Below are 26,688 nucleotides of genomic sequence, written 5' to 3' on the forward strand. Positions count from 1 at the left end.
CGGGGCTTGTAAGAGGAGAGGCGGACGAGGGGGCGAAGAAAAGTCATCCGGGGTGGATTTCAAAGCCGGGACGGGCTGTCAGAGGCCGAGGTGCGAGGAACCGCCGAGCACGCTGGAGACCGAGGGGAAGACATGAGAGGACACAAAACGTGAAGTGCTGAGAGGCAAAGACGGGACGAGGCTGACACGCTGCTTTGACAGGAGGTGACAGGAGCTGAAAACATGGGGTGCATTCACAGTACGAGCTCCGGCAGAATCCAGAAGTATGGACTTGATGCGGACGCTGGAGGAATCCCCATAAAATCAGAGCTGGATCTGCACCCTGAAATCCTTCAGATCGCTGAGGTAAGTAAACAGCTACTATTTGAGGACATGTCAACATGCTGGTGGTTGCACCCAGCAGAAATGTGCTCCCTCATCGTACTCTGTGGCGAGGTCACTGGCCCCGGAATGGAAAGCGCACTTTTAGTTTACAGAGATACAATTAAAAAAGAAACAAAACAGATCCATGCAGAGAATTTTTTTTTTTTTATTCCTGATGTGATCTGTGTCGTCCCTGCAGTGTTCTACTTTCCAGATTCTATGAAACCGTTCCTCCTCTGTGTATTTTATGAGCAACGGGCTCTCGTGCTGCATGCTCGCGTGCCGGAAGTGTTGCAGGTCACTGTCACACCTGAACCGGAGGCGTGACTGAGCCACAGGTCAACCATGTTTGGGTTTGAGGGTGTTTGTTTATTACAAAGCGATGACCGAGGAAAACCAGGTATGCACAGCAGCGGATCCGCTTCTAATGATGCCCCCCCCTCCCCCCTCCTCCTTGCTCCCCCCCGGGCATCAAAGTTCAAGAGGAAGTGGTTTAAGTTACTGTCTGTTTTCCACCCACCGCCTGCCTGTCTGCTGCCGCTATTTAGGAACACGTATGGATTTAGGAACACGCTGCTCTTCCACACTCCTCATGAAGCCTCCGGTTAGACCTTCATAGAATCCAAAATACAAAAGATGCCTGTTGATTTAGCGCCAAGGCTTCGGAGCAGAATGTGGGTGTCCTCACATGTCAGAGTAAATCACACAGTGGCATGCTGGATGTCGGCGGAGCACAACTAAGTTGAACAGACGTGAGCGAGGGCCGCGTTGCCACCTTTGTGAAGCGATCAGGCACAGCAGAACTTCTGCTCTGTGCAGAAACACTCTGGCGTGTGGGGGACATTTACGTCTGCAGAGACGCTGACCTCCCAGATAGTGCAGGAACAAAAACATTAGTCAGATCACATGTGACTTCAAATCCCCTAAAGTCCTGAGTGTGTGTGTGTGTGTGTGTCTCCCCATGCCAAATTATGATACCATAGTCCCCGCTGAATGGGCGGACTCGACATGTGGAGAGGAATGAAATGTGTCATACGCACAAACGGTCCAGGAGTTCTGTGTGTTTTTTGTTGTTGTCTTCAAGTTTTCTCTCCGTTCCTTTTCTTTTTTTCTCACACACACACACAAACACAAATCCATTCCCACACCTATTTTCAGCATTTTCATAGCTGTTTAGAGGTGACAGCCCCGACTCATGCAGGTTATAAATACCCAACCAGAACTGGAGCGTACTGCTGGCTCGCCACCTGCTGCCGTCCCTTCCTGAGTGGATTGCGTGTGTGCGTGTGTGCGTGTATGTGTGTGTGTGTGTGTGTGTGTGTGTGTGTGTGTGTGTGTGTGTGTGTGCGTGCGTGCGTGTGTGTGTGTGTGTGTGTGTGTGTGTGTGTGTGTGTGTGTGTGTGTGTGTGCGTGCATCTGTGTGTGAGAGACTCCAGCTCTCGTGAGTGTCATCACTTGTGAGGTGCCACTGAAAAAGGCAGCGAGGCATTTAGTGCGTAGGGGGTGTGTTACCGTACTGTATTCATTTACAGTTTGTGCGTGAGCCTGTGTGTGTGTGTGTGCGTGTGTGTGAGTATGTGTGACTGTAGCTGTATATATTAACCTTTTACAAGCAGAGTGTGTCTTCCAAGCATCTTGTTGAAACTGACACACCATCAGAATGTAACCTGACTGACCTACACTCAGCTTCAGATGTTTCCTATGTCAGAACAGATGCATTATGGTTAAAACGACTCCCTTCAGCCACTGCTGCTGCCGCTGCCGCCGGCCCGCCGGCAGTAAACAGCCAATGCGCGACGCAATCAAAGAAATCCATTATGCTTGTGCTGGTGTGAGACCCGCTCTTCATCTGCATGAGAGATGAATTGGTTGAGACTCTGCAGTGGTCAGGGATGCCTGGGGAGTGACATACGCTCTGGCTGCAGACCATCAAACGGGGTGGAGTTCTTTAATACTGCAATGCAATACTGCAACACTGCAGATAGTCACGGGAGCCTCCGGAGACTGAACGTCCACTTCATCACGGGCCCTCATGACTGGTATCAAAGTACAGAAAGCAACTGGAAATAATTTGTGCAGCTCATGCAGTTCATGGTATCAGAAAACCTCATCGGAGCTGTGACGGTTTAAAGTTGTAGCACATAAAAGCAAAATGATGCCACAGTGAAAGCTGCAGCTTCTTTACAGTATTTTGAGTTATTTTATGAGATCTCACCACATAAAACTTGTTCACTGGTTCCATCTCCTCACTGGTCGAGTATAGGGGGTGCAAAGTCGTTTACACGTCGCATGTTTAGTGAGCCTCTAAATCAAATGCGCTCAAACCACAGAGCATGAATCAATTTTATTTGGTCTCAAGAATAATTTCCCTGCGTTTGGCTCACACTGCTCCGTTCATTACACTAAAGTTAGAGCAATATACCCCACTTCGACATTTTTCTGTATGTAGTCTTTATTGAAACTAACTTCAGACCCTCCCCCACACACACATACACACACACACAACACACACACAAACGCACAAACGCACATCCTTGGTACCAGTATCATAGCCAACTAATGCAAGACAGCTTTGTCATAGTGGATTGTGAGTGAATAAAAAAATCAGATTCCTTGTAACAACCACTAATATAATAATAGCCAATGATGTCGTCATTTGTGCATTTTTAGATGTAATAAAGCCCACAGTGTAATAAGCTGCCAGTGTGTTATAAGATATTTGAGCCGTTGTTGTAGTAACGTTTGGTTTATGCTATAAGTTACATGACTGAAGTAGGGTTAAAAACAAAATAAAAAATTCTAACTACATCTGATAATTTAATAATACAAAAACACAGCTGTATTTCTAGCAACTAAAAGCTTTTTGTCCAGTTTCCTTCACAAAATAGTGAATTGGATACTTTTCATATTCTTTCAATGACGATAGAAACTATGCAACACTATCATTCCCAATCTAATCCTATTTTATTATATTATTGGCAAGTTACTATGTTATCCACTCTCAGGCCAAAAAGAATTATGTCATTGGTTGTTGGACGCCTTTAACAGCAAATGTTCAAACTGATAATTTACTGAACCTGAGACAGGCTTTTGAGGTTTCCTGGGAGTATGTCTAGAAAAGCGCTATATAAAACCAATGCATTATTATTATTATTTTATGATGTTAATATTCTGAAGACTGGAACACAGTATTTACATAGTCTGCTGTAAAACCTCAATATTTCATTGAGCAATCGCTTGAAAAATGCAAATGTGCCTCATAAGTGGCTAAAGAAAAGGATTTATTGGGCTCCTTTTGAGTTTACCGGCCATCATAGATGCTTTGGCATATTTAATTGGCCACAAATTGTTGTCTTAGTTTTTAAGTATCCTTGAATCCAGTTTCTATCAAAAACCTGTTCTATAAACTTCAAATCTTCAATACGACTCTGTATTTGAGGATTCTAAAACAATTTTGGTAAATCTAAGTTTCCATTTCAAACATCATTTGAATAAAATACTGTAAGCCTCACATACATTACTGAGATTATTATGTAGAAAAAGAATTTCATGATTCTTAAGATAAGCTGTTATAAATTTGTGAAACAATGTTTTACGGTAATATCCAACTTTTGCACTACTTAAAACTGTCCACTGGGTGGCACTCTCGAGTCACTGTGTTTTCAGTTTGGACTTCAGTCAAAATGACGGGAATCCAAACACACTGATGAAATGATGCCATTCTGAAGGGAAGTCATCACGTTATCAGTGGAAATGTGTCTTTCTTCAGATAATTCACAGATTAATACGATGTTCTGTTTCATTTATGATTTTTTGTGACTTTTAATAGATGTTGCGTGTGTTGTAAATCCAAACTTTTTATGATTTTGATTCAAAATTTGCCAAAAATCCACAACTAAGCCTACATGCATGGATTAATATCAAACATACTGTATTTATAATTATGTGAACCTAAGTCAAAGGAGTGGCCAGTCTTTCACCTTGAAGGTGAGCTCAGGTCATGAGGTCCACAACAGTTTATGAGCATCACAGCCCAGTGGGTCGTTGCATAAGTTTGATTGATTCTCCAGTCAAAGTTTATTAGTTACACAACAATATTTGAAATAGAAATGGTGACTCGGGATGATGATGGCTGTTCTCGTCTGATCTCATGTCTCTCTTTTTTGTCACATTGATTGATCACCTTGCTGATCACGCTCTGGCATACACTCACACTGATGCACACACACGCGCGTATTCAGTGGATGCCACACTTTATAACAGCAGGCATTCATCATAACAGCACCGGACACACGTCGATAGTCCGATCACTTGTTATTCTGACACTTCGGATATGAGATCAATACACACATCATAATGGTCGCATGTTCCTTCTCTGGCTGGAGGCTCTGAGCTACTCCGGGTCAAAGGCAACAACTCTGTTGTTGTTTTTTTTAGCCCATGTTCTACCCACTTTTTGTGAATTCGTGATATAGCTGATGTCCTCCATTTAAGTCTACACATTTATACACTTCAGGCTCCACTGAGTATTTGTGAATTTATTGTGACTTCCATGCATTAATAACACTAATACCCCTTGCATGCATCCACTCTTGGCAGAAATTATCCCAGAGAATCTTATCATCTCAATCTGCAGCATCCATAATTTTACTGCATTGTAAATCTTATCATATGCATGCAAAAATAAATATCCAGCAACAGATTTAAATTTCTCTGCCTCTAATATAAATTTTTTACAAATGCAGCTTTCATGGAAGAGCAGCAAAAATCAGGCAAACCTAACACACAAGTGTTTTCTTTTAAACAAGCAACTGTATTGAAGAACGATTAATTGCTCATGACATTCCCAGCTCTTAACACCACTAAATGAGTACATTGCTGCTGTTGGCTTGCTGTAAACCTAGGATCAAACCTTCAGTCTGGTGACAATCAAATGTTGATGAATTAAATAAATCATTTTCATTTTTAATGAAGAAAAGTACAAATTATGTGGAGCTGTGTTGAGGGCCATAAAGTGCAGTGAGAGTGAATTGCATTCAGATTGCATAAGTTCTTGTAGTGGAAGGTAGGGCTGCATACAACATTAATGATACATTTCTAGAGTCATAAAGGATTTAGACAGTGTACACTCCTGTTTGAGAGGCGTGGCTGTTTCATAATACATCGCAGTTAAGTCAATGAATCAGCTTCCACTCTCGGTTCAAGATGGTGGGAGAGGAGAGAGAGCGAGGCTCAGTAAGTATTTGTGCGAGTGTAAAGCTGCTGTGCACGTCGGCATCCGCAGTCAATGCGTCTCTTGTTTGGAAAACCCTGGCATCGGGCAACTGAAAAAGTGGAAAAAAAAAAAAAAAAAAAAAAAGCTTCAGCCTCCTAACAGGAAAAACAAACTGGTGTGTTCAGGTACTATATGGTGTTTGTTGCCCTCCACCCAGGCCTGCCTCTCTTGCTGCCTCACACATACCACTCACACACACACACACACACACACACACACACACACACACACACACACACACACACACACACACACACACACACACGTCGTGCAAACACCACCTCCCTCATGTTTCCAAACCCTCTCTGCTCGGGGGAAAATGTAATGGCTTTATTTGCTTCTCATGTTGTCGAAAGACTCCGCTTCAGGAAGCCGTTACCATAAGTCTGACAGCAAAATATGGGTTTCTAAAAAGAAATATCCACAGATCATGACTCACAACAGTCTGATTGCTCTTGGAGCGCATAGCCTCACAAGCAAAAATACAATCTTATGCTATTTTTCCCCTCAATCCTTTCCATTTATACACAAATTGAGTAACATTATGGTATCAGTCTATTGAACCTCTCAGTCAACAATGTCAACAACAGTAGTGAGCTCAGTGTTTGGAGCGTACGTCAGAATTACCTTTTGCTTTGCCCACAGACTGTGTTTACACAGCTGCCAGGACTGCCCAGCGTGGCAGCACAATGCAGTGTTGAAGGAAACTATTGCCCATCGTCAGGGAAGGAAAACCTCGACTAATTGAGCCAGACTCACAGACATGAGAAACTCGAAATCAGAAAATCGGCATCAGAGGCGGATACAACCAGAACGCAGCATGAACTCACATGCTGCTGAGTTAGACTCAGCTCGTCTGTGACCAGTGACTCTGCATCCAGCAGCATCTAAAAACTCCTCTTTTTTTATCGTTTCAGCTGCCCTGCAGCCTGAGACAGAATAAGGCCAAGTAGAAAGGCAAAGAAAACAGGATGCCTTAAAAGCCGACAAAATCATATGAGAGGTATTTTTAGTGGAAGGAGCTGACTGTACTGAAGGTAGGGCATCAGAACTCCTGCTGCGTGTCACTAGACCAGCGCACATCTGCGCTGACAGCCGCTACACGGGGGATAGCGAACGTCCAAGGGCTTCAGACGGAACAATGCTGAGCTAAAATTCCACAAGAAACAGGAGGAAAATATGTGAAAACTTCACTTGAGTCGCTGTTATGACGTTCTTCCTAGTGCAACTTCATTCAACTCTAAGTGAGTGCAGGGCATACTCTGGACAGTGAAACAGTCTACCAGAGGGCAAACACACACACACACACACGCAAACACACAAGCAACAATGATGCAAGAGTGCTAACCTCTACATCGCTGTGCAGCTCATTATGAGCTTCTTCATGTTGTTTATTTCATGACTTAATGCCCAGTTCACTCTGAGGCTTGTTCTTATTTTTTTTATTTTTATTTTTGCCTTTACTCGTTCACCACAATCTTCCTTCATATGTATGATGTGAAAACGATCCTCCTCCTCCTGTGACTGCAGCTCGCCAAAGCAGGGAGCCATGCCTTCACAGTCAAGAGCTTCAAGAAGCCGCGTCAGTGCAACGTGTGCAAGCAGAACATGGACAACCCCGCGGCTTTCTGCAAGGGTGAGTCCACAAGCCTCACCGCAGAGCTGGGCGGACACTACCTACCTGTTCCTCCTCTGTTTCTCAGAATAAAACATGCTCTTCTCCCTGCTGTTCGCAGAATGCAAGGTTGCAGTTCACAAGGCATGTGAAGCCAAGGTAAGCCGTGAATTCATCACGCGGCTCGCACACTGCCCTCCTCTGGGTTGGAGCGAACATTTACTGTCCTGCGCCGGAGATTCTTGTGTGGCAGTGGTAATACGATGTGAGTCTTAAGTGGAGCAAGCCATGTGCACTGACCTAGATGTCGGGTTGAGGAGGGTCTGCCCTCTGAACTGCAGCCAGCCAGGTTGCTATGAGTAATTCAGTCATGTGGTAACAAGGAGTAATAGCTCCAGAGAGTCCTGAGCTCAGCTAAAAATCGATGGTTTAACTTCACGGTGGCTCGATCCAGTTTATTATGAAGCATAAGAACTTATCCCAGAATGTTAAAAGTGTGTGGAGAGGCAGTCGTGAGCTGCGGTTTGTTTGCACTATGGGGGATCAGAACGGAAAGCAGAAGATGCAGCGCAGGTCAGAGATGATTCTCTTTGCAAATAACCGCAGTGTGTGTGTGTGTGTGTCTCTCTGTAGATCAGTGGCTGTGTGTTGTAAGAAAGCCAAATAAAGAGAGTGAATACTGTCTTCTGAGCTGGCTTTGGGCATCTGGGAGTTCGTAGTTTACATGAAGCTCACAAGAAGTTATGCAAATGCCTGAACCACCGCAACAAGCCAACTCCACACGAAAGGCCCCAGAGAGAGGAATCAAACCGGGGTCCCCTTGCTGCTGTGCTCTGTGCCTCGCATCGCACTAAGAGAACAGCCTGGTAAACACTGTAAGTTGGACTCAGTCATCGACTGTCATCAGTTCTCAGGATGTTTGAGAAACGCCTGTTGTAACTGGCTGAGGAGAAAAAACAGGAATGAAAATAAAGACTTTTCGTAAAATGACAGATCAATAATTTATTAACTTTTTCTTCCCGGCATTCACTATTTCTGTACAGCTGTTACATTTCGTGGTGGCATGCTTCCAGCATGTGAGCGAAGCGCTCTCTCTGCATCCACAGATTATGTCAAACTATTGGCAGCGGCCGCCTCGTCTCCCATGTGACCCCTCTCACAGCGGCTCGGTGTCACACACCACTGAGCCAGTTCACGACCTTGCAGTAACTGGGCTGCAGAGCCGCGATCCCATTTCCACTGAGACAAAAACACCAGGAAAACACTGCACGGTCGGCCTGCCATGCAGACACACCCATTACCTTCGTTTCTCTGCTTCTGCTGTCCTTAAGGTGTGTGCTGTCAGAGTGCCTTCACGCCCCCTCCTCCTCTTCCTCCTCCTCCTTCTCCACATGACTCTGCACCACCAGCTGTTGTGCCTTAGCAGCATGCATTAAAAGAGGATTATTATTTTTATCATACTCATCCCCATGGCCACCACAGCAATAGCCCGGAAAAAAAAAAAAATCTCTGAAGCTGCAGGAGAGTGAGTATCATGAACGAGAGAGAGGACATCATCACGCAGGACCACGATCAGACTGGATGGGAGACTTAGTGGGTAAATATAGAAAATAACAAGAGTGCCGTAGATGCCTGCCAGTGAGTGATCACGGGGGGACACAAATAAGCGAAAGGCAGCTGGGGAGGCAGACTGTGTGTGCATATGTGTGTGTAATCAGTCCTGTATGGAGGCATTCATAAATAAAGAGGAACATTGGGTCAAGGCTGCAGCCTGGTGTCTGCTTCATGCCACCTCTTTCTACTTTCCCTCCCATGAGTGTCGAAGAACATTATTAGCTCCATGGGTTAGGGTTACCCGAACCCCGAAGTTTGTTTCTTCCATCCTTTGTGCATCACCTGTGCCTCCATCTGCCTCTCTGACCCCACCCCCCTCCAACCACTTCCAGTCTGCCTCCTGTCATCGCCCTCCATCAGCCTCGGGGCACGGGAGGGGTCAGTGGACATCCGCGCACGGTGACTCTGTGGCGCTGCCGAGCGTCTGCATCGGCTCTATTGATGCATGCTGGAGTGCACGTGTGGGGGGGAGAAAGTATTCGCCCGGATTGGCGCGCTTCGCTGTCTCTGTGCGGATGACACAGGCAGAGAGAGGGAGGCTGAAATGTTATTGCTGCGTGTGCTGCTGGCACAGTGGGACCGTGTGTGTGTTTGTGTGTGAGTGTGTGTGTGTGTGTTAATCAAGAGAGAGGGAGGGAGGCGGCGAGCCGGTGAGAGTGAGCGGAGAGTTTGTGTATGGAAGAGAGAGAGAGTGAGAAAAGGGGCGGCAGCGTTACACACTGCACACACAGGACTGCTCAGAGGCAGAGGGAAAGACTGAAGCTGCTTGTTGAGAGGTAAAAACATGCTCTGTGCTGTATTTACTGAGTGAAGCTTTGGGTTTTAACTTGCCTGTGTACACTCTGTGCTTTAGTTTCTTGTACCTTGCGTAATTTCATCATCTCTGCAGTTACAAACTAACTTCTTTTAACATTTCCACAGCTTTCTTTCTCTCAGAATGCAGCATGTGGTTGTGCAGATCATGTCGGTTAAATCGCAATCAGACTGCTTGCTTGTCCCAGAAAGAGAATTTTCTTAACTGTAATTAAGGCTGATGCAGAAAGTGAAGTGGGGAGTCCCGCTGTGACCTACAAAGAAATACTTACGTTTTAATTATTCAGAGAAGAAAATGAATTCACAACATTACATTTTAATGAGGTAATTTATGTGAACTTCAGGTTAGCAAGTTATGAACTCTTTATGTAACCCTTCTGCTGTTTATAGCTGTAAATGTCATTTATTTGCATAGATTTGTGCATATGTGTCCATCTATATGCATATTTGTCTACTGGCCTGAGGATGTCCCGTATTATGCAAAACATTTACTGCATACTGTATATAATGTGTAACTCTCTCATGCCTGGCTTTCTGCTATCCCAGCGCACTTCCTCCACATATTTATGTCTATTACGATGTTATGTGTCTCTATCTGCTCTGTTACTCCTGTAGACAGTGAGAGCTCACCAAATGACCGATCAGACAAAGACAAATGGCTGCGTCCGAGACCCAGTCAGCTGTCCTGACATCACTTGATAGATCCTAATGTTGCGTAGTGAAATACAGATGGTTACAGTGGCTGCTCGCAAACACCAGCTGCTTTCCTAATGCCCCACGTTGATTTATGAACTGATACAATGACAGGGATGCTCCATTTGTTTGTATAGTGTAGCCATGCTGTGTGTAATGGAGTTGGTCATGTCCCAACTATGAGCATTGGAGCAATGGAGGCTCGAAAAAGTGCAAATTTCTCATGCAATTATAGTTCAGATTTTGAGTGATAAACCTCTTTTTGTAACTTTTGCTGTTTCATGTCCTCGTGGGGACCCTGCAGCTCTGCTGTCCTGTGCTCATGGTGTCCGTCTGCATTAAAGAGAACGTAGAAACAATTAAATTCACGAGGATGAATGTAGTAGAGTAGAAAAAAAATCAAATCTGATGAGCCTCTTTGTAACTTGATTAGGTTGCTAGCTTATCGCTGTCGCAACGTTGTTGCTATTTATAACCAATACCAGCAGGATGCGCAGCATACAAAGAATGATCGTGGTTAATATAGTTTTACTGCTTTGCTCACCCAATAACACAGAGTCATGTTTATGAATTTAAGGAAGGCCACATTCATTATGTGGAGGCCGACAATAAACCAAACCGCATCCTCAATAGTTGTCTTCACCTTGATCTGAACGGTCAGTCTACGTTTGTCCCCATAAAGTCGACTCGTTCTATTAATAAGACTTTGTATACAGATCCAGGCTTCCACAGCATTCTCACACACACACACACACACACACACACACACACACACACACACACACACACACACACACACACACACACACACACACACACACACACACACACACACACACATCAATGATATCCTCAAAGTGTTTATATTTACCTTTGGCTTTTAATTTCCTGAAAGCCTTCGGGTGCACAGCAAATGTTGTTTAATATCTCTGGAATTATACATTTCCTATTTTTTAACAGGGTCATAGCCATGAATTTCAAACTGTATTAAGCTCAGAGGATGTGATCTTTTCAGATTTTTTTTTCTTTAAACGATTGGTCGAAATAGACTGAGGTATTTTAAAAAATACTTCTCTGTTACTCGGTGCTAAATGCTGTTATATAAAGAGCCAAGGACCCATCACATCACACATGCATGTTAGTTTACAGCTATCAGGCCGTCACATGTCAACCGAGAGCAAATTGACTGCCAAATCTCATGAAAATGTGATCAGTGCTGCTGCAGAGGAGACGACTGAAAGAGTGAGGTGACTGACAGGAAAGAGACAAAATGAGCCTTTAAGTGTTCCGAGGGACATTCGGTCTAAAATAAGGAGCTCTATCAAAATAGCTCTGTGAAATCTCTCTGCTCTGTGTCAGTGGTCGGGAGGCATGTTCAGCTGTTGACATCTCTCTCTCTCGTTCTTGCTTTCTCTCTCTGTTTGCCTCTCCTCTTTCCTCTTCCCGTCTTCCTGTGTCTTTTTTTTTTCCTCTGCGCTCTGCCAATATCTGCGCTCCCCTGACAGTTTGCTTTTGCTCTGAGCCCTTGTTCCCAACTCCTCCGAGCCAGTTTGTTACTGACGTGCCTCGGCTGTGTGCGATGCTTATCGGGCCTCTCTGTCATCTGATGTTGTTTATTCTGGTGGGGGGGGGGGGGAGAGCGCACGCTCGTGTCTGATGGCGAGGATGACTGTGGTCATCCCGCCCCGGGGCTTCGTCAGGAGGAGGAGTGGGACACAGGGCAGGGACGGACCCCAGGGAGGAGGAAATGGAGGAATGAGGGTCAAAGATGAGAGAGAAGGAAGAAGAGGGATAATAAGACACGAGAGAGCGGCCATGCCACTGAAGCTTCCAGATCACCCCTATAAATCACTCCTGCACGTGCCCTCTGGTGCCCTGCATCAAACGTTAACTGTCTGCATAAAAATGAAAAGGCCTCAGGCTTTATTTTTTAACTCTCAGTCAATGCTGCACATTAGCTAGCCTGTCTTTTTGTGGGACTGTGGAACTTGGATTAAGCAATGGCTATTTAGGGTTGTTTTTTTTTTTTTTCCACTTTTGGACGGGACAGACTTACTCACTTCTCCCTCTCCAGAGTGTGACGTCGGCTCCGAGCCGGCTGTCAGAGTGAAACTTGCTCCTCACACTGATGCCTCCGCCTCAAACACCCACATTTATCCCCCGCTCCCCCTGCTCTGGGAGACCTCGGCTGGATTTCCCTGGAAGAAGAAAGACGATTCACGAGGTGACAGTGATCATATCAGATACAGATTGCCGCCACAGTCGCTCAGCTCTGGAGGAGATTAGCTGCCAGGAAACTGTGAGGGTTTAATGTGGTATTATACTTCATTTTGATTGATAAGACAGTCTGTTCTGCATGGTTGGCGGAAAAAGTCAGGAAGTGGTGAAAAAAGCCCTCATAATTTCTTAGAGCTTATGTTCATATCTTAAAGAAATACCGTAGCTCGCTATTTTTGGAAATTAGTGTTTGTTCTCTCCGCAGAGAGATGATTTGTGATCGGTGTTCTTCTAGATGAACTGGAGCCAGGAGCTGATCGTTTGCGTCTCATGTAATCTGTCAAACTGTATCTCTGTGTGGATCCTGCATTACTCTGAGCAACTTGGCTTGACTTAGCTTTCCGTGGCTTTGGTTAGCACGCTTTTTGCAGACAGGACGGATTCCTCCAATCATTTCGAAGATTAGTAGCACATCTAAACGCTTTGCTGAAGATTTTATCCAATCTGACTGATATGCTAGCTCTGAATTGCTTCCACCTGAGAGATGTATCAATCTTCTTGTCTAACTCTCGGCAATAAAATAAGTTTCTCACAACATCAAACTGTTGCTTTAGTCAAAGTTAACGCAGTATCTCTGCCTGAGAGGGAGCATCTGAAGATCTGTGGGCGGTGGTGGGTTTAGAGCAGCGAGCCGATGACTACAAGTTCATCTGGAACAATCTCCCTGCCAACAAGGCACAACTGTGGCTCCCTGACCAAGGCTGCTGTTGTCCAGTAGCTCTCCAGGTGATGCACTGCAGCAGCACACACTGCTCCCACTGTGCAACTATTTTAAAATACCAAGAAATAATCAGTTCGGCATCCTAAGTTTAACCCAGAGGAAACAGATAATCAATCCCTGTTTTCATGAAAAGTTTCTCTCAGCCAAAACAAGCTGAACCGTCCGGTCCAGTAGCTGTCAGCCCGTCCCCGAGGGCGTGATCAAGTGACGCCGTTGGCACCTCAGTAAACGCTAACTCATGAACAAGACAAACTAAACCAGATGGCTCCGTTCCCAGTCCCTCCAGCTCACAGTCCACATGCATTAATGAAGACCCCGAGGCCGGTGGCGCGACCAAAGATGTGTGTACTCTGCATGTATTTGTGTGTGTGTGAACCTGAAGCCACCCAGCACTGACATCCTGTTGAAAATTGCTTCCTGTTGACTCTGGTTTCTTGCCCTTCTTCCCTCATGTGGCATCTCTGTGCTCTCTGCCTCCAGGTTCAGTCCTGTATGTCCTTTTGTGCACATGCGAGTGTGTGTGTGTGCATGCATGTTTTACGTGTGTGTGTCTGTCTCCTACTGTTCCTTCCTGGAACCGACTGCCGCTTTATCCAGTTAACCACCATTATTAAACCTGTTAAGAAGGGAATTCTGCCCCGTGGTTCACTTTTAATGCTCTTTCATTTACTTTTGTTGGTTTCACAACATGTTTATGATCTATTCTGGGGTCCATATCATGTGTTTACTGTCACGACTTGTAAAATGTAGCAACATAACAAAAAAGTGTTGTTCCACCGCCTGTCTGACAGTAATCACATTATGGCATCATCTTGTAAGTTCAACGGGAGCATATTTTGACTTTTCTCTGCCATGCAGTAACCAATTACAGCATGCCCTTTTCCCCTTCACTCCCCCTTTTACTCATTCCTCCCTGGATCACATGCCTGTTTACATTCCCCCTCCTTTTTCCCCTGTCACATTCTCCTACGCTTTCTGTCAATCCTGTGCTTTGCCCCTGAGTAACTTAGGTGTGCCTTGAAACAAGACTTCTATCAGTCGAGCTAAAACTACAACGGTTCGTCAAATTACTGAATCCATTTTTGGGTGATCAGCAGTGCCGAATGCCACTTGTAAACATGCAACAGTGACAGAGAGGGGAGTTGGCTCGAGACACATCTGAAAGTCAAGTTTTAAAGACGTGTGGCTGAAGTCTGGAGCCAGACAGGACACATTCGGAGGTCTCAATGAGATCCTGCCTCGTGCCCAACTGCGTTTGAGGCACACGAAAAGAAAACAGCCATTCAGGCAGGTCACGAGGTTTGGTTTCATCAGTGTGTATTAATAATGTCTGTTTCTGGGGAGTTGCACGGGGATCATGATGCAGCTGCTGCAAGCAGCCAGCCATTCATCACTATTCTGATGCAGCTGACACGATGAGATGCACGCAACAAACACGTTCTGCAGGTCAGACGAGTCAAACCAAGCAAAGAAACTGGAACATTAGATACCTTCATATTGATTAAGTCCATTCACTCATTCATCTCACAGACGGTTTTTATCTAATTTATGGTTGCAGGGTGCTTTAGCGATTCCAGCTATCTGCTATCAGAGGGATAACTCACACGCGTTCGTTCTTTTAGGCAATTTATAGCCACCAGTCCCTAGCCACTTGATCAAAGTTCGAACAGGAATTCAAAAAATCTATTTCACATTTCGTTTGAAAAGCTCCCCACTTTTCTAATGGTACCTTGGATTGTTCTGTTGACAAGAAGTACGGTGTATATGCATCCTTTTCAGATGTTTCTATGGGAGTGCTTGAGTTGTAGATCATTCTGATTGGCATTTGACTTGTTAACCTGTTGCCTGACATCTGTCAGCACCTGCATGCACTCAGCTGCAGAGGGCGGCCGAGCTGCCAGTCAATCTCACAGGATCGCTGAAAGGTCAAAAGCTGACACCGTGTCACCTGTCAAGGTTCAGCATCAAAGCTGATAACTGAGAAGGAATACTAAATACCCGATTTTGTTATTAACATTGAAGAAGTGTGTTTCATGCTATTTTTCCTGTCTTTTTTTTCATATATTTACATTATCAGAGTTCCCTGTCATTTGACTTGACTTTAAATGGTTACCTATTGTGGTCACAAACAATATCTACCAGGTTATCACTCATATGTCAAGCATTATCACTGTAATGAATACAAAAAAAGCAGATGAGCTCCCTGTTGCCTCAAATGTATAATCTATCTACCTTTTTCCCCTCTTAGTCTTTTCTAAAGGCCAAATAACTAAATCAGTTTTTTTTGTTCAACACGTTCTATTTTCCAGAATGGGACTTTTTCAGCTACCTATGCTTGTTAGAGTGTTATACACTGTGCGCACTTTGTTCAGCCACATGTCTCACTGGTACATCGTGAGAAACGGCAAAAAGAAAAACGTGATTATAACCTGCTCTTGAAGGGAAGTGCTGCACCTAAAGATTTACAGTGAGAATTCGTTTCACTATCCTCGCTGTCAGCTCTTCATCCTTCATCTGTGCTGCTGGAGCGAGCCCAAGAGCATTAAACCGAACACATGACTTAGCATGTGGTGGTTCGCTCCCAGAGTGTGTGTGTCTGATTAAATGAGAGGTGCAAAAATTAACTCTTTTATTTTCTCCATGAAGGTGACTCCCATCTGCACCTCAGCGCCAGACCTGGTACGGTTTTCTTATGCGTTGCTGTTTTGTTGTCTTTTCAATTTGTACACTATGTAATGCACGGTCTCTCGACTCTTTCCTAATTGTACTTTCAGCACACGTCCATTAAATCAACATCCCTGAAGAAGAGAGGCTCCTTGCCGAGGTACCACAAAGTCTGAATCCACAGAAAACAACACTTTATGTTTTGAAGCTGAAACAGACAAAAAAGCTGCAAAACTTCACTATTTCCAGGAGTAAAAGCGTGGAGCAAGTGATGGAGCGAGTGATGGAGCGCCACTACGACTTTGACCTCACCTACATCACAGAGAGGATCATCTCCGTCTTCTTCCTGCCGGACCTGGAGGAGCAGCGCTACCACAGGAACCTGCAGGAGGTGGCATCCATGCTGAAATCGAAGCACCAAGACAAGTTTCTGGTTAGTCAGGAAAGCTGAGAACATCTATCAGCATCCAGTGTAACAGCCATGCTAAATTAAATGCCATCATAAGCTCTGTTTTTGTGAAAGTGTAAAACACAAGAAGAGAAACAACAAACTCAAAACACGTTGTGTGTCTGTTTGTTCCAGCTTCTGAATTTATCCGAGAAGAGACACGACATCACAAGACTCAACCCCAAGGTACGAGTATTCACACCTGAAAGGTGACAGCTGCAACCAAAACACCACCAGAATGCATAAACCCAGAATGATATATGTGAGTGTATATTTGAGGTTAAAGCGGAGGCTCGCCCACTAGAATTTGAGCCATCAATCTTTCCCTGTGGTTCAGGTGCAGGACTACGGCTGGCCTGATCTCCACGCTCCACCCCTGGACAGAATCTGTGCCGTTTGCAAAGCCATGGAGACCTGGTTGACCTCTGACCCCAACAATGTCGTGGTCCTCCACTGCAAAGTCAGTGTAGCCTGACGGCACATGTGCATGCTTTTTTTGCTGGGAAAATTCTCGAGCGGTGGGTAAAATATCATTTTGTTGTCACTGGCTGACAGGGAAACAAAGGAAAGACGGGGGTGATCGTGGCAGCCTACATGCACTACAGCAAGATATCAGCTGGGTAATTTCCATCACTGTTACATTATAAAGCAATCAATATGCCAACATGTGGTAAGAATCTGGTCACTGTTATCAATGTATGGAGATGATGTATGAATGTCGCGCAAGATTTACTTCATAACGAGGGAATGCCGAAAAGCAAGTTGTTTACATTTGCAGATCCAGTTATTTCATCTTGATTCTCACCACATGTCTCATTAGATTTTAGAAACTGAAAATGAGTTCAAAATGAAAATTCAGATTCTGTCACTGCTTAATTGCAGTGAAATCTTTTCATTTAAAAAAAAAACAAAACCTTTAAACTTTTTTTTTTTCCAAAACTGTCAGCTTCAACTTGTAAACATCAGTACCAAAATATAAACCTTTGTTTGTGTCCACAGAGCAGACCAGGCGCTCACCACACTGGCTATGAGGAAGTTCTGTGAAGATAAAGTCTCCTCTTCCCTCCAGCCTTCTCAGAACAGGTCTGCAACACTAACATTTCCCCTGCTACCATAAATCACGCCTACCCGGGCTGCGGCTGTCGCCCGAGTCGCTCTCACAACTCATAACATCACGCTGTCGCCTCTCTTCGACAGATACATCTACTATTTCGGTGGCTTGTTGTCAGGCTCCATCAAAATGAACAGCAGTCCTCTGTTCCTTCACCAGATCCTCATTCCCTCTCTACCAAACTTCCAGACAGGAGGAGGTCAGTTTCACTCTCGCTGATGTTGGTCTAATTGTCTGCAGGGCTGTAACGTGATTCTGGGTGTGAAAACCATGAACAGAGACTCTCAAAGCAATTCAGAGAGTGTCTTATAATGCTGAAGAAAAAACACAATACCACCTTTGTCTGCAAACTCCCACCTCATTCGTCACTGTTCTCTTCAATTTCTCTGCAGGTTTTTATCCTTTCCTCAAAATCTACCAGTCTCTACAACTTGTCTACACTTCAGGCGTTTAGTAAGTACCTGGACAGCTGTGTGGCTGTAACAGTGTGTGTGTGTGTGTGTGTATATGTGTGTGTGTGTGCTCTCAGTTTACCTCCTTCAAGCAGATGTCTTCCCTATCCTCACTCATTTTGGCAGACGTGGACTCTGCAGGTCGCTGTCTGTGTTTAGCTGTCACCCGCTCTGTGCTTACGTTGAGGCTGAAGTTGTTTACCAGTATTTTACCCAAGTGAGACGTGTTTTGACTTGTTTTATATATGTTTTAAACTCATCGGTGTGTGGTTGTGTAGTGACCCCCAGAGCTCCAGGGCAAGAAAGCTGTGTGTGACGATGGAGCCAGCGCTGCTATTGAAAGGAGACATCATGGTGAGAAACAGCAAATGAGGAAGTTAAATACTTTTTAACATGTTTTTGTGCTTGTCAAGCAGAATCCTCAGATTTTTCGTGCTGGGGTAAGCCTCAGTGTCACTCTCCTACCTGTATCTCTACAGGTGAAGTGTTTCCACCGACGGAGTCGAGCAGCGGAGAGGGAGGTGGTCTTCAGAGTCCAGTTTCACACGTGCACTGTTCATGGAGCCCAGCTGTGGTTTGGCAAGACGGAACTTGACCTGGCCTGTACAGGTAGGAAAAATATTGCCTCAGGAGTGTATTTTACTTTTACTTCACCCTTGTTTCAAGGCACTGTAATATGAACATACTGAATATTATGTAATTAAGGACCTTCCATCAAATTATCAACTTGTTTGTATACTGGAAAAAAAAAAAAAAACACACTGATTCTTCAGACCAGGGGGTGTTTTTGTGTGTTTTGAGACAAACACTGGAGGACAGCGTCACTTTAAATGAAACAGAAACGCTTGCACATTGCTCTCTATGCAGCAGTCTCGTGACAGCTGCTCTAAGTGCTACATGCTGACGTATAAATGCAATGTATAAATAATATTACACACTCGTGCTCAAAAAATAAAAGGAATCTCATTTCAAAGGGCAGATTTCTCTGTGTTTTGCCCTGTTTACCAAAGCATCTTTTGGCATCTTGGCTCATTTACTTCCATTATGAAAAGAGTAAAAGCAAGCGTCTTTATTATTTACGGTAACTTTGGTCTTAGATAGCACATCTTCTTGTGGATGTCTTTATCACTCTCTGCACTTACAGTCTGGATATTTTAGTCACTGCCTTTGTGCTCATCTTTCTGTGTAGATGACAGGTTCCCTCCAGACGCTACAGTGGAGTTTATCTTCTCCAATGGGCCAGAAAAAATGAAAGGTGATTATTATTATTATTATTATCTCTCAGCCTGTCACTGTATCTTTTGAAGCATTTTATGCACCACATCTCACTTTTAAATGTTACGAAACCTGTGCGCTCCAAGGACGGGAATATCGCAAGAACGACACATCAGTGAAAGTGGATTACAACACGTCGGACCCTGTGGTTCGATGGGATTCCTATGAGAATTTCAACTTGCGTCACCAGGACAGCGTTGAAAGTGAGAAACATACACATCGCCGTCAGACGAGAGCGGCGGATTAACAGGGGGAAATGATCCATCACGTCACGTTTTCTTCTGCTTTCCATCAGATATCTCTCATACGAGGGGTCCTCTGGATGGCAGCCTGTATGCTCAAGTGAGGAAGCGGCGTGGACCGGGCGCCACTGTCTCAGCAGTGTCTCCCAATGGATGCCTCACAAGCAGCCCAACAGTCAAGACCCAGACATCCAACCAATCCCAGGGTCCCTCCTACAACTCCACACGCTCCTCGGTCACTTCAGATCACTTGAGTGATGCATCTCTGTCTGTTAACTCTCCTGAAAAAGAAAGCATTGAAAGCCCATTGAGGAGGATAGAAGGGGATGACCGAACAACTGAGAAGACAAGAGGAAAAGAAAGAGACAGAGAAACAGCGATTTTGGACGATGGAGACCCATCGAGTCCTGGAGGTCTGAGACGGGAGCGTTCGTGTTGTGGTAGAGGAAGTGCAAAGTGTGGTGAAATGGGACGGGAGCGAGACAGAGAGTCCTGCCTGTCCAACGGCCACTGTCTTGGACGTTGCAACAGCGTTAAAAACAACCCAAAGAGTCAAACGCTGCCAGCTTTGCCATCCAAGTCTGTGTCTCCTCCTCCTCCTCACTCAACTCACATTGAACTGTGCCACCGCCACAGTGCCCATCCTCTACCAGAGTTACCCTGGGAACGATCGCCCCCGCCTCCACCCCTACCGTGTCTCCACAGGCCATGCTACAGTTATTCTGCTCCCGAACACACACACCCACACAGCCACACCCTGCCAGCCTCAAACCGACTCTGTATGGGAGAAGAGTGTCACCTTTTCCATTATTCCAGCCACGGCCCAGGCTCTCACCTCCCCCACCAGTCGCAGCCCTCAAGCCCTTACAGAGAAATGTTCTTCAGCTCCGCTGCGCCGTCCTCTGCTTGTGCCTGTCAGGACTGCTCCAGTAGGCGACAGCACCAATCGGCTTCAGTCAGATCATTCCACCCGCTGCACGCAGACCAGCCAGACCCACACTGGTCCCAAGGAGCAGGGGTACATCGAACAAGAGAGGCACTTCCGCTGTGGGAAACTGAAAATCCGTGGGAGCTGGCGAGAGAGGCAGAGTTCTGGCAGCGCAAGTCGCCCATGACGGGGTTTCGCCTCTGCCACCCAACAACAGACCAGGCTCCAAACCAGGAGCAACCCAGATTTGCCCTCGTACCTCCCCATAGCTACCCCATGCCCCAGTCATTGGGGGACTTGAGAGATGGAGCCAGCAGTGGGTATCACACCCCCCTACAGCTGCAACACTCCTGCCCCTGCTCTCCTTATCAAGCATCCCCAGCCGAGAGCCACGAGAGCCGCGGTTATGCCTCCGGGTATCACTCGGGATCAGCCTCACCTCTGCCTGCTAGCAGCCCATCTCCTGTGAAAGGAAGACTGCCCGAAACACCTTCAGGATCCAGAGAGCAGCAGCAAACTGAGAATCACAAAGGTGAATTTGCCTGATTGATTTCCTATGGGAATTGTTTTTTAAAGATGGAAATAGCATCTTTTGTAGTTTATCATGCCTTCATCTATTTTAATCTGTGTTTTTAAAGTAGATAAGGAAAAGGCAGATGCAGAAGATAATGTGTCCCAAGGTTCAGTGAGTAAATCTGAGTCCAACGGACAGTCAAGCACGCCTGGACTTGACTCTGATCATGACTACACAGTTATTGGGAGCAGCAGTCCCACACACACAGAAGACAGGTATGTTCAAAACTTTTACTAAACCTAGAAAGAAAAGGTTGCCCTGTTATTGAAAGTATTCACCTATTTGTATGATTTATTTCTCCTTTTCGCTAGTGTAAATGCTGACAGCCCTCCGCAAATTCAAGAAACGTCTACGCATCAAGAGTCCGAGACAAATGACAGCAAATCTATCACGCCAACAGGAACACAAAGCTCAAGTTTAACCATATCTGTGAGTCCAACAGAAACATCAAGTGGGTCTTGCCAAAGTTTGACTCCTGAGGGTAAGCCTGAAGCTACCGCCGTCTTGGGAAGTCTAACTGACAGTAAGAAATCACATTCTTCAAGCTATGCTACCGTCATCATCACCCCAGTCCAAGTGCAGCTGAATGGATCGGCCCTACCCAGCGATAGTCCGTCTGAAAGCAACAGCAGAGGGGCATCCATGAATCCGTCTGCCAGTCCAAGTTCTACCCCTTCCACCCCAAATTCCCCAAGTACTCCCCTTGGCTCCCCAGAGCTGCAGTGTTCCCCACAGCGCTCCACATCCACTGCTGACATACCAGGACAAAAACTGACTCCAGACAGAGACAGTTCAACTGACACTAACCTCCCTCCCCCGTGCCTGACGGATACCACACGCCGACCTTCCCCTTATCATCCTACTACTACTCGCTACTGAACGTCCCCCACGTCCCGTACACTGGCTACACTGCAGTGACAATCCCCGCCATCCAGCCACCCCTCCCAGAGAAGAAACGCTTTTCCTCCATCGCAGGATCCCCGAACGGGCACAGCCATCTCCTCCGAGTCTCCTCAGCTCCTTCACCCACCCACCACGTTACGTTTTCCCCTGCCGTAGGGGATCAAAGGAGGGGCTCTGCACAGCATCCTTGCAGAGAGGATACAGACATCAGGGTGAATGCAAAGTTTGTCCAGGACAGCTCGAAATATTGGTACCGGCCGGGAATTTCCAGAGATCAAGGTGAGTGTTGGAAAGAAGACGATGTGGAGCATATGCACAGTGTTGTGAAGAACATGTCATGCGTCTAATGTCTGTGAATCATCTCCACAATTATGTGTCTTCTTCACAATAGCCATTGCTGTGTTGAAGGACAAAGAACCAGGAACTTTCCTGATTAGAGATAGTAATTCTTTCCAAGGCGCATATGGCCTGGCCCTCAAGGTGGCTACTCCTCCTCCTAATGCCAACATCACTGCAAGCAAAGGTATGCAATTAATGTTTTATACTTCTACTGTTGTGCTTTCACTGGCGTATCTCGTCATTGGTTTAACATTAGCTTTTAAGAATTTAAGAATTTTTGTGGCTTTAGGCATACGAGAGAAAAACTCATCAGAATAAAGCAGCGACTGTATCTGATCAGTCAAAAAGAATTACATTGTGCCTTTTTTAATGCACACTAATAAATTAAGCTTGTAAACATCGCATGCCTTATTTCTCCTCTCATCCTCTTTCTCTTTCTCCTCCCCCCTTTCTCAGGGGATCCTCTGGAACAGCTGGTGAGACACTTCCTTATTGAGACTGGGCCACGGGGAGTGAAGATCAAGGGCTGCCAGAACGAGTCCTACTTCGGTCAGTTGAGATGACACTTTGATTGATCTATTTTGCTTTTTTTTTTTTTTTTTACATATACTCTCATACTTATTTCTTGTGTGCTTTTAATCTTCCTCCTGTGCAAAATTATGTTTTTGACAAATAAAGACCTTGAATCTTATTGTAATCCCCTCTATTCTGTCTCAGTTTATCAATAGTCGTTCTTTTGTGTCTGTTTCGTTGTCACAGGAAGTTTATCCGCTTTGGTGTACCAGCATTCAATCACTCCCATCTCTCTGCCATGTGCCCTTCGCATCCCAGACAAAGGTAGACATAACAGACATTTAAATCTAGCACCAAAGTTACATACATTACTGAAAAATAAATATGAATGTGCTTAAAGGAGATGAATAGTATTAAAATGTGACTGAGGTTCATGATGTCTCAGATCTGGTTGGGGAGCTTCAGGAGATGCAGAGTGCAACACACACCAGCACGGCAGCTGACCTCCTGAAACAAGGAGCAGGTAGCGCACCAACTCATCTCAACGCTGCAGCAGCTGCAGTTCTTACCTTCCACCAGCTGAGACTGCTAAAGCCTCACATTTTCGTAGCACCGGCCAGCGAGACCACATTGATATTTACCTCGATTTTTCTCTCTCCAATGAAACAGCCTGCAACGTGCTCTACCTGAACTCAGTGGAAACGGAGTCCTTAACGGGACCTGAGGCGGTTTCCAAGGCAACCAAGTGTACTCTGGCTCTGAATCCTCGTCCAGTGGCCACAGTGGTCCACTTCAAAGTGTCCTCTCAGGGCATCACACTAACAGACAGCAAAAGAAGGTATACTTATATATTACTTATCAGATCAAGCATCACATTTTAATTCAGTACGGCAATTTTGGAAGTGAATGAAGTGATATCGTGCTTTATTTCTGGATACGCAATGTGGAATATGCAAAGCAGTTTCACTGCAATTTATCCTTGTAATTTTCAAAAGGCTAACGGGATCATTTTTTTATGCTAAGGCTATTTTTTAGGAGACACTACCCAATCAACAGTGTCACCTTCAGCAGTCTTGACCCCCAAGATCAGAGGTGAGACTCTGAAACATGAGAAGATACTTGTTAAGAAATGTCACCTGTGCTTGTGTAAGCTATAGCTTGTATCTTCAGTAGATGAGTAGATGTGCTTCTTTTTGCAACAAAAAATAAAAAATAAATTCCTCTTACAGACTTATATTTTTAGAATATAAGATCCTTTTGTGAGGTGCTTGTCTGCTTCTTCACTCTGAGAAGTGACTGTAGATTGAGCTTGTATTACAAAGCAGCCTCCACGTCCCTGTGATTCATGTATTCCTACGTTTTGTCTCTGTGTTTCTATCCGTGTGCCCGTGCTTCAGGTGGACTAATTCTGATAGCACGTCAAGCAAGTAAGTGCTTGTGTCACTGTGTGTTTCTCTATGTGAGTCATGTTGCCGACCGGCACCGTCTTTTTCTTTGCATGGCGACTGATCATTGACAGATTTTTTTGATTACATCTACTCGAGAAACTTCAGTCTCTACCTGTGGTGACTGCCGTTCTTCACGCCAGTAATTTGACCTCTGTTGTTTTTCTGTCCGTTGCAGGATGTTTGGTTTTGTTGCGAGGCGCACCGGCACGGCCACGGAGAACGTGTGTCACCTGTTTGCCGAGATGGACCCCGAGCAACCCGCTGTAGCAATCGTCAACTTTATCAACAAAGTAATGCTGGGGCCACAGCTAAGAAGATGAGAGCGCTCAAGAGTCTGAGAACTCTGGACAATTAAGAGATGTTCATATGATTTTTACTTGCTGTTTTACACCACAAATCATCCAAAACTACATTTTTGCTCTGCATCTGTGCTGCCCTCTGTGGTGCTTGGCTCTAGGACTGTTGGCTTTCTTCATATCGGCGGATCACTCCTCCGCAGATGAAAGTATTGTCTCAGTGTTGGTTTACAGAGTTGTCAATGAATAGTTTGAAAAAGCCAAAGACTGTTTCAACTTTGAGTGATCTACTGTTGCCAAATGAGATTGAAGTGAGTTTTGCACTTCTTTTTGTTAGAATGTTTACTGGTGATCCATGAGACATTTGTTTTCATGTTTCAGGCCGTTCACATGATATGCAACAAAATCCACATTTTTGCCACGTTACTTTATCAAGGTGTCTCTACATCGACATTTACAAATGGTCGGATCCTCAGAAGGTTTAAAGGACGTAGAAGACCGAAGAAGCAAGTGTTGAGGTGGCATAGCACAAAATATTCAGAATCGTTGATAAACATTGATAGTGAACTATGAAAATGCTCCACTTAAAAAGTAAACTTCCAGCATGTAAACGCAAAATATCATCTAAATATAACAACTTAGTATATTTATTCACAGTTGTACTGATTTGAGCTACTTTGTACAGTTTGAGCAACTGGTGCTGTTACTGCCTTGTCCAAAGTCTGTCCCTGGGTCCAGTCACAGCCACTTAAATAGCCTGTACCCAATATCCTTGAGACATTTTTTTTGTGTTTTAAATTATATAATCAGGGTCCATTGGCCCCTCAGTCACTTGGACAGCCCTGCAATAAATAGCCGATATGTTTCTAAGTTCATATTTGCTACATTTGGATATATAGTACATGGCTTTATCTCAAAATGAGATGTATAAACAGAATGAAGGGATTATAAACTGAAATGTGATTAAAGCCATTTATCAGCTATGGAAGAACAAATAGGATAAAGATTTGATTGGAATGCAACCATAAAATTATAACGTATAAATGCTGAAACAAAATACAAGTACCAACATTTTTAGTCCAAATAAAATACTTGAGTAGATTTAATTAGCTACATTCCACCACAAGCATGGTTTGCTTTTATGTTCGCAGTGTGACATGAGGAGAGTAAAGTATGTGATTTACCTGAACGATACTGTGTATTTCGAACACAAAAGGAAAATGTGTGTTTCGTTGCAGATTAATTCAAAATACACAACTCCAAAGAAAGAAGATTTCAACAATCAGCTATTAATTTTGCAGAGAAGTAACTGGATCTAAAAATAAACTTAAGTGGAATTCTAAACATGAATGTAATGAGTAAAATAATCTGCTTTAATCCATCATCTACAGCCAATCGATGCTGATAATGAGTGAAGATGGAGGTCACCCTGGACAGGTCGTATCTGCCTTAATCTGCCCGTAATGTCTTCTACAAATAACTTAAAAAATGTATATTTTATGAAGCGAGTAAGAAATAAATGCAATGTTGATGGTAAAATGAGACAGAATAGAAGGGTTAGATAGATCGTATCAGCGGGAACTACTACCCCATTTTCAGCACATGCAGCAACATTACAGAAGAAAAAGTGATGCGTTTCCAAGATAAGTTTCACTTCAAACCAAAGACTCACTGTGTCAAAGGATTTTTGCTTTTTTTCTTCTTTTTTTTTAATCATATATCTATATCATTTTTGTTTGGTATTTGTGTGTTTTTATAAACTAAGTCAGCATTTAAATGACTTCAACACAATCATTATTTTTCATATTGGATTTTTATGTTTTAAAAAAGTAATATATTTTAGGTGTCTGAGGTAGTGAAAAGAACTGTGTATGTCACATTTGACAAGAAAATTAAAGACTTTCAAAGTGGGTGAAATGTGTCCTCATTGGAAAGGTTCATCAAGTATTTCTGATATAGATATTTTCCCTGTAAACAAATATGTTTCCTTTACACCTCCAAAATCTGTCATTGAGACTTGTGCTACAAAAAAGACATCATAATAACAAGACATAATCACTGGTATTAGCAAGACCCTATTTTAGTGGTGATAAGTTTAGTTATAACCATTTCAAAGCACAAAGC

General features: G+C 44.4%; 1 protein-coding gene across 1 annotated transcript; it reads left to right on the top strand.

Annotated features, from left to right (window-relative positions):
• On the top strand, positions 1-26,474 carry LOC115388841 (tensin-2-like). The gene is given in 28 exon segments (XM_030092132.1): positions 1-345; positions 7,169-7,274; positions 7,375-7,412; positions 16,018-16,050; positions 16,146-16,195; positions 16,285-16,468; positions 16,619-16,669; positions 16,821-16,943; positions 17,039-17,103; positions 17,483-17,566; positions 17,681-17,793; positions 17,987-18,047; positions 18,325-18,400; positions 18,526-18,655; positions 19,236-19,301; positions 19,408-19,524; positions 19,617-21,023; positions 21,130-21,280; positions 21,377-21,867; positions 21,870-22,247; positions 22,360-22,491; positions 22,764-22,856; positions 23,067-23,144; positions 23,266-23,343; positions 23,490-23,658; positions 23,844-23,912; positions 24,218-24,247; positions 24,444-26,474. Coding segments are annotated over 28 exon segments (4,641 nt in total). The 5' UTR covers positions 1-222; the 3' UTR covers positions 24,589-26,474.
• The last annotated feature ends 214 nt before the right edge of the window (positions 26,475-26,688 follow it).

This window comes from Salarias fasciatus, chromosome 5, assembly GCF_902148845.1.
Source record: "Salarias fasciatus chromosome 5, fSalaFa1.1, whole genome shotgun sequence".
NCBI classification, from domain to species: Eukaryota; Metazoa; Chordata; class Actinopteri; order Blenniiformes; family Blenniidae; genus Salarias; species Salarias fasciatus.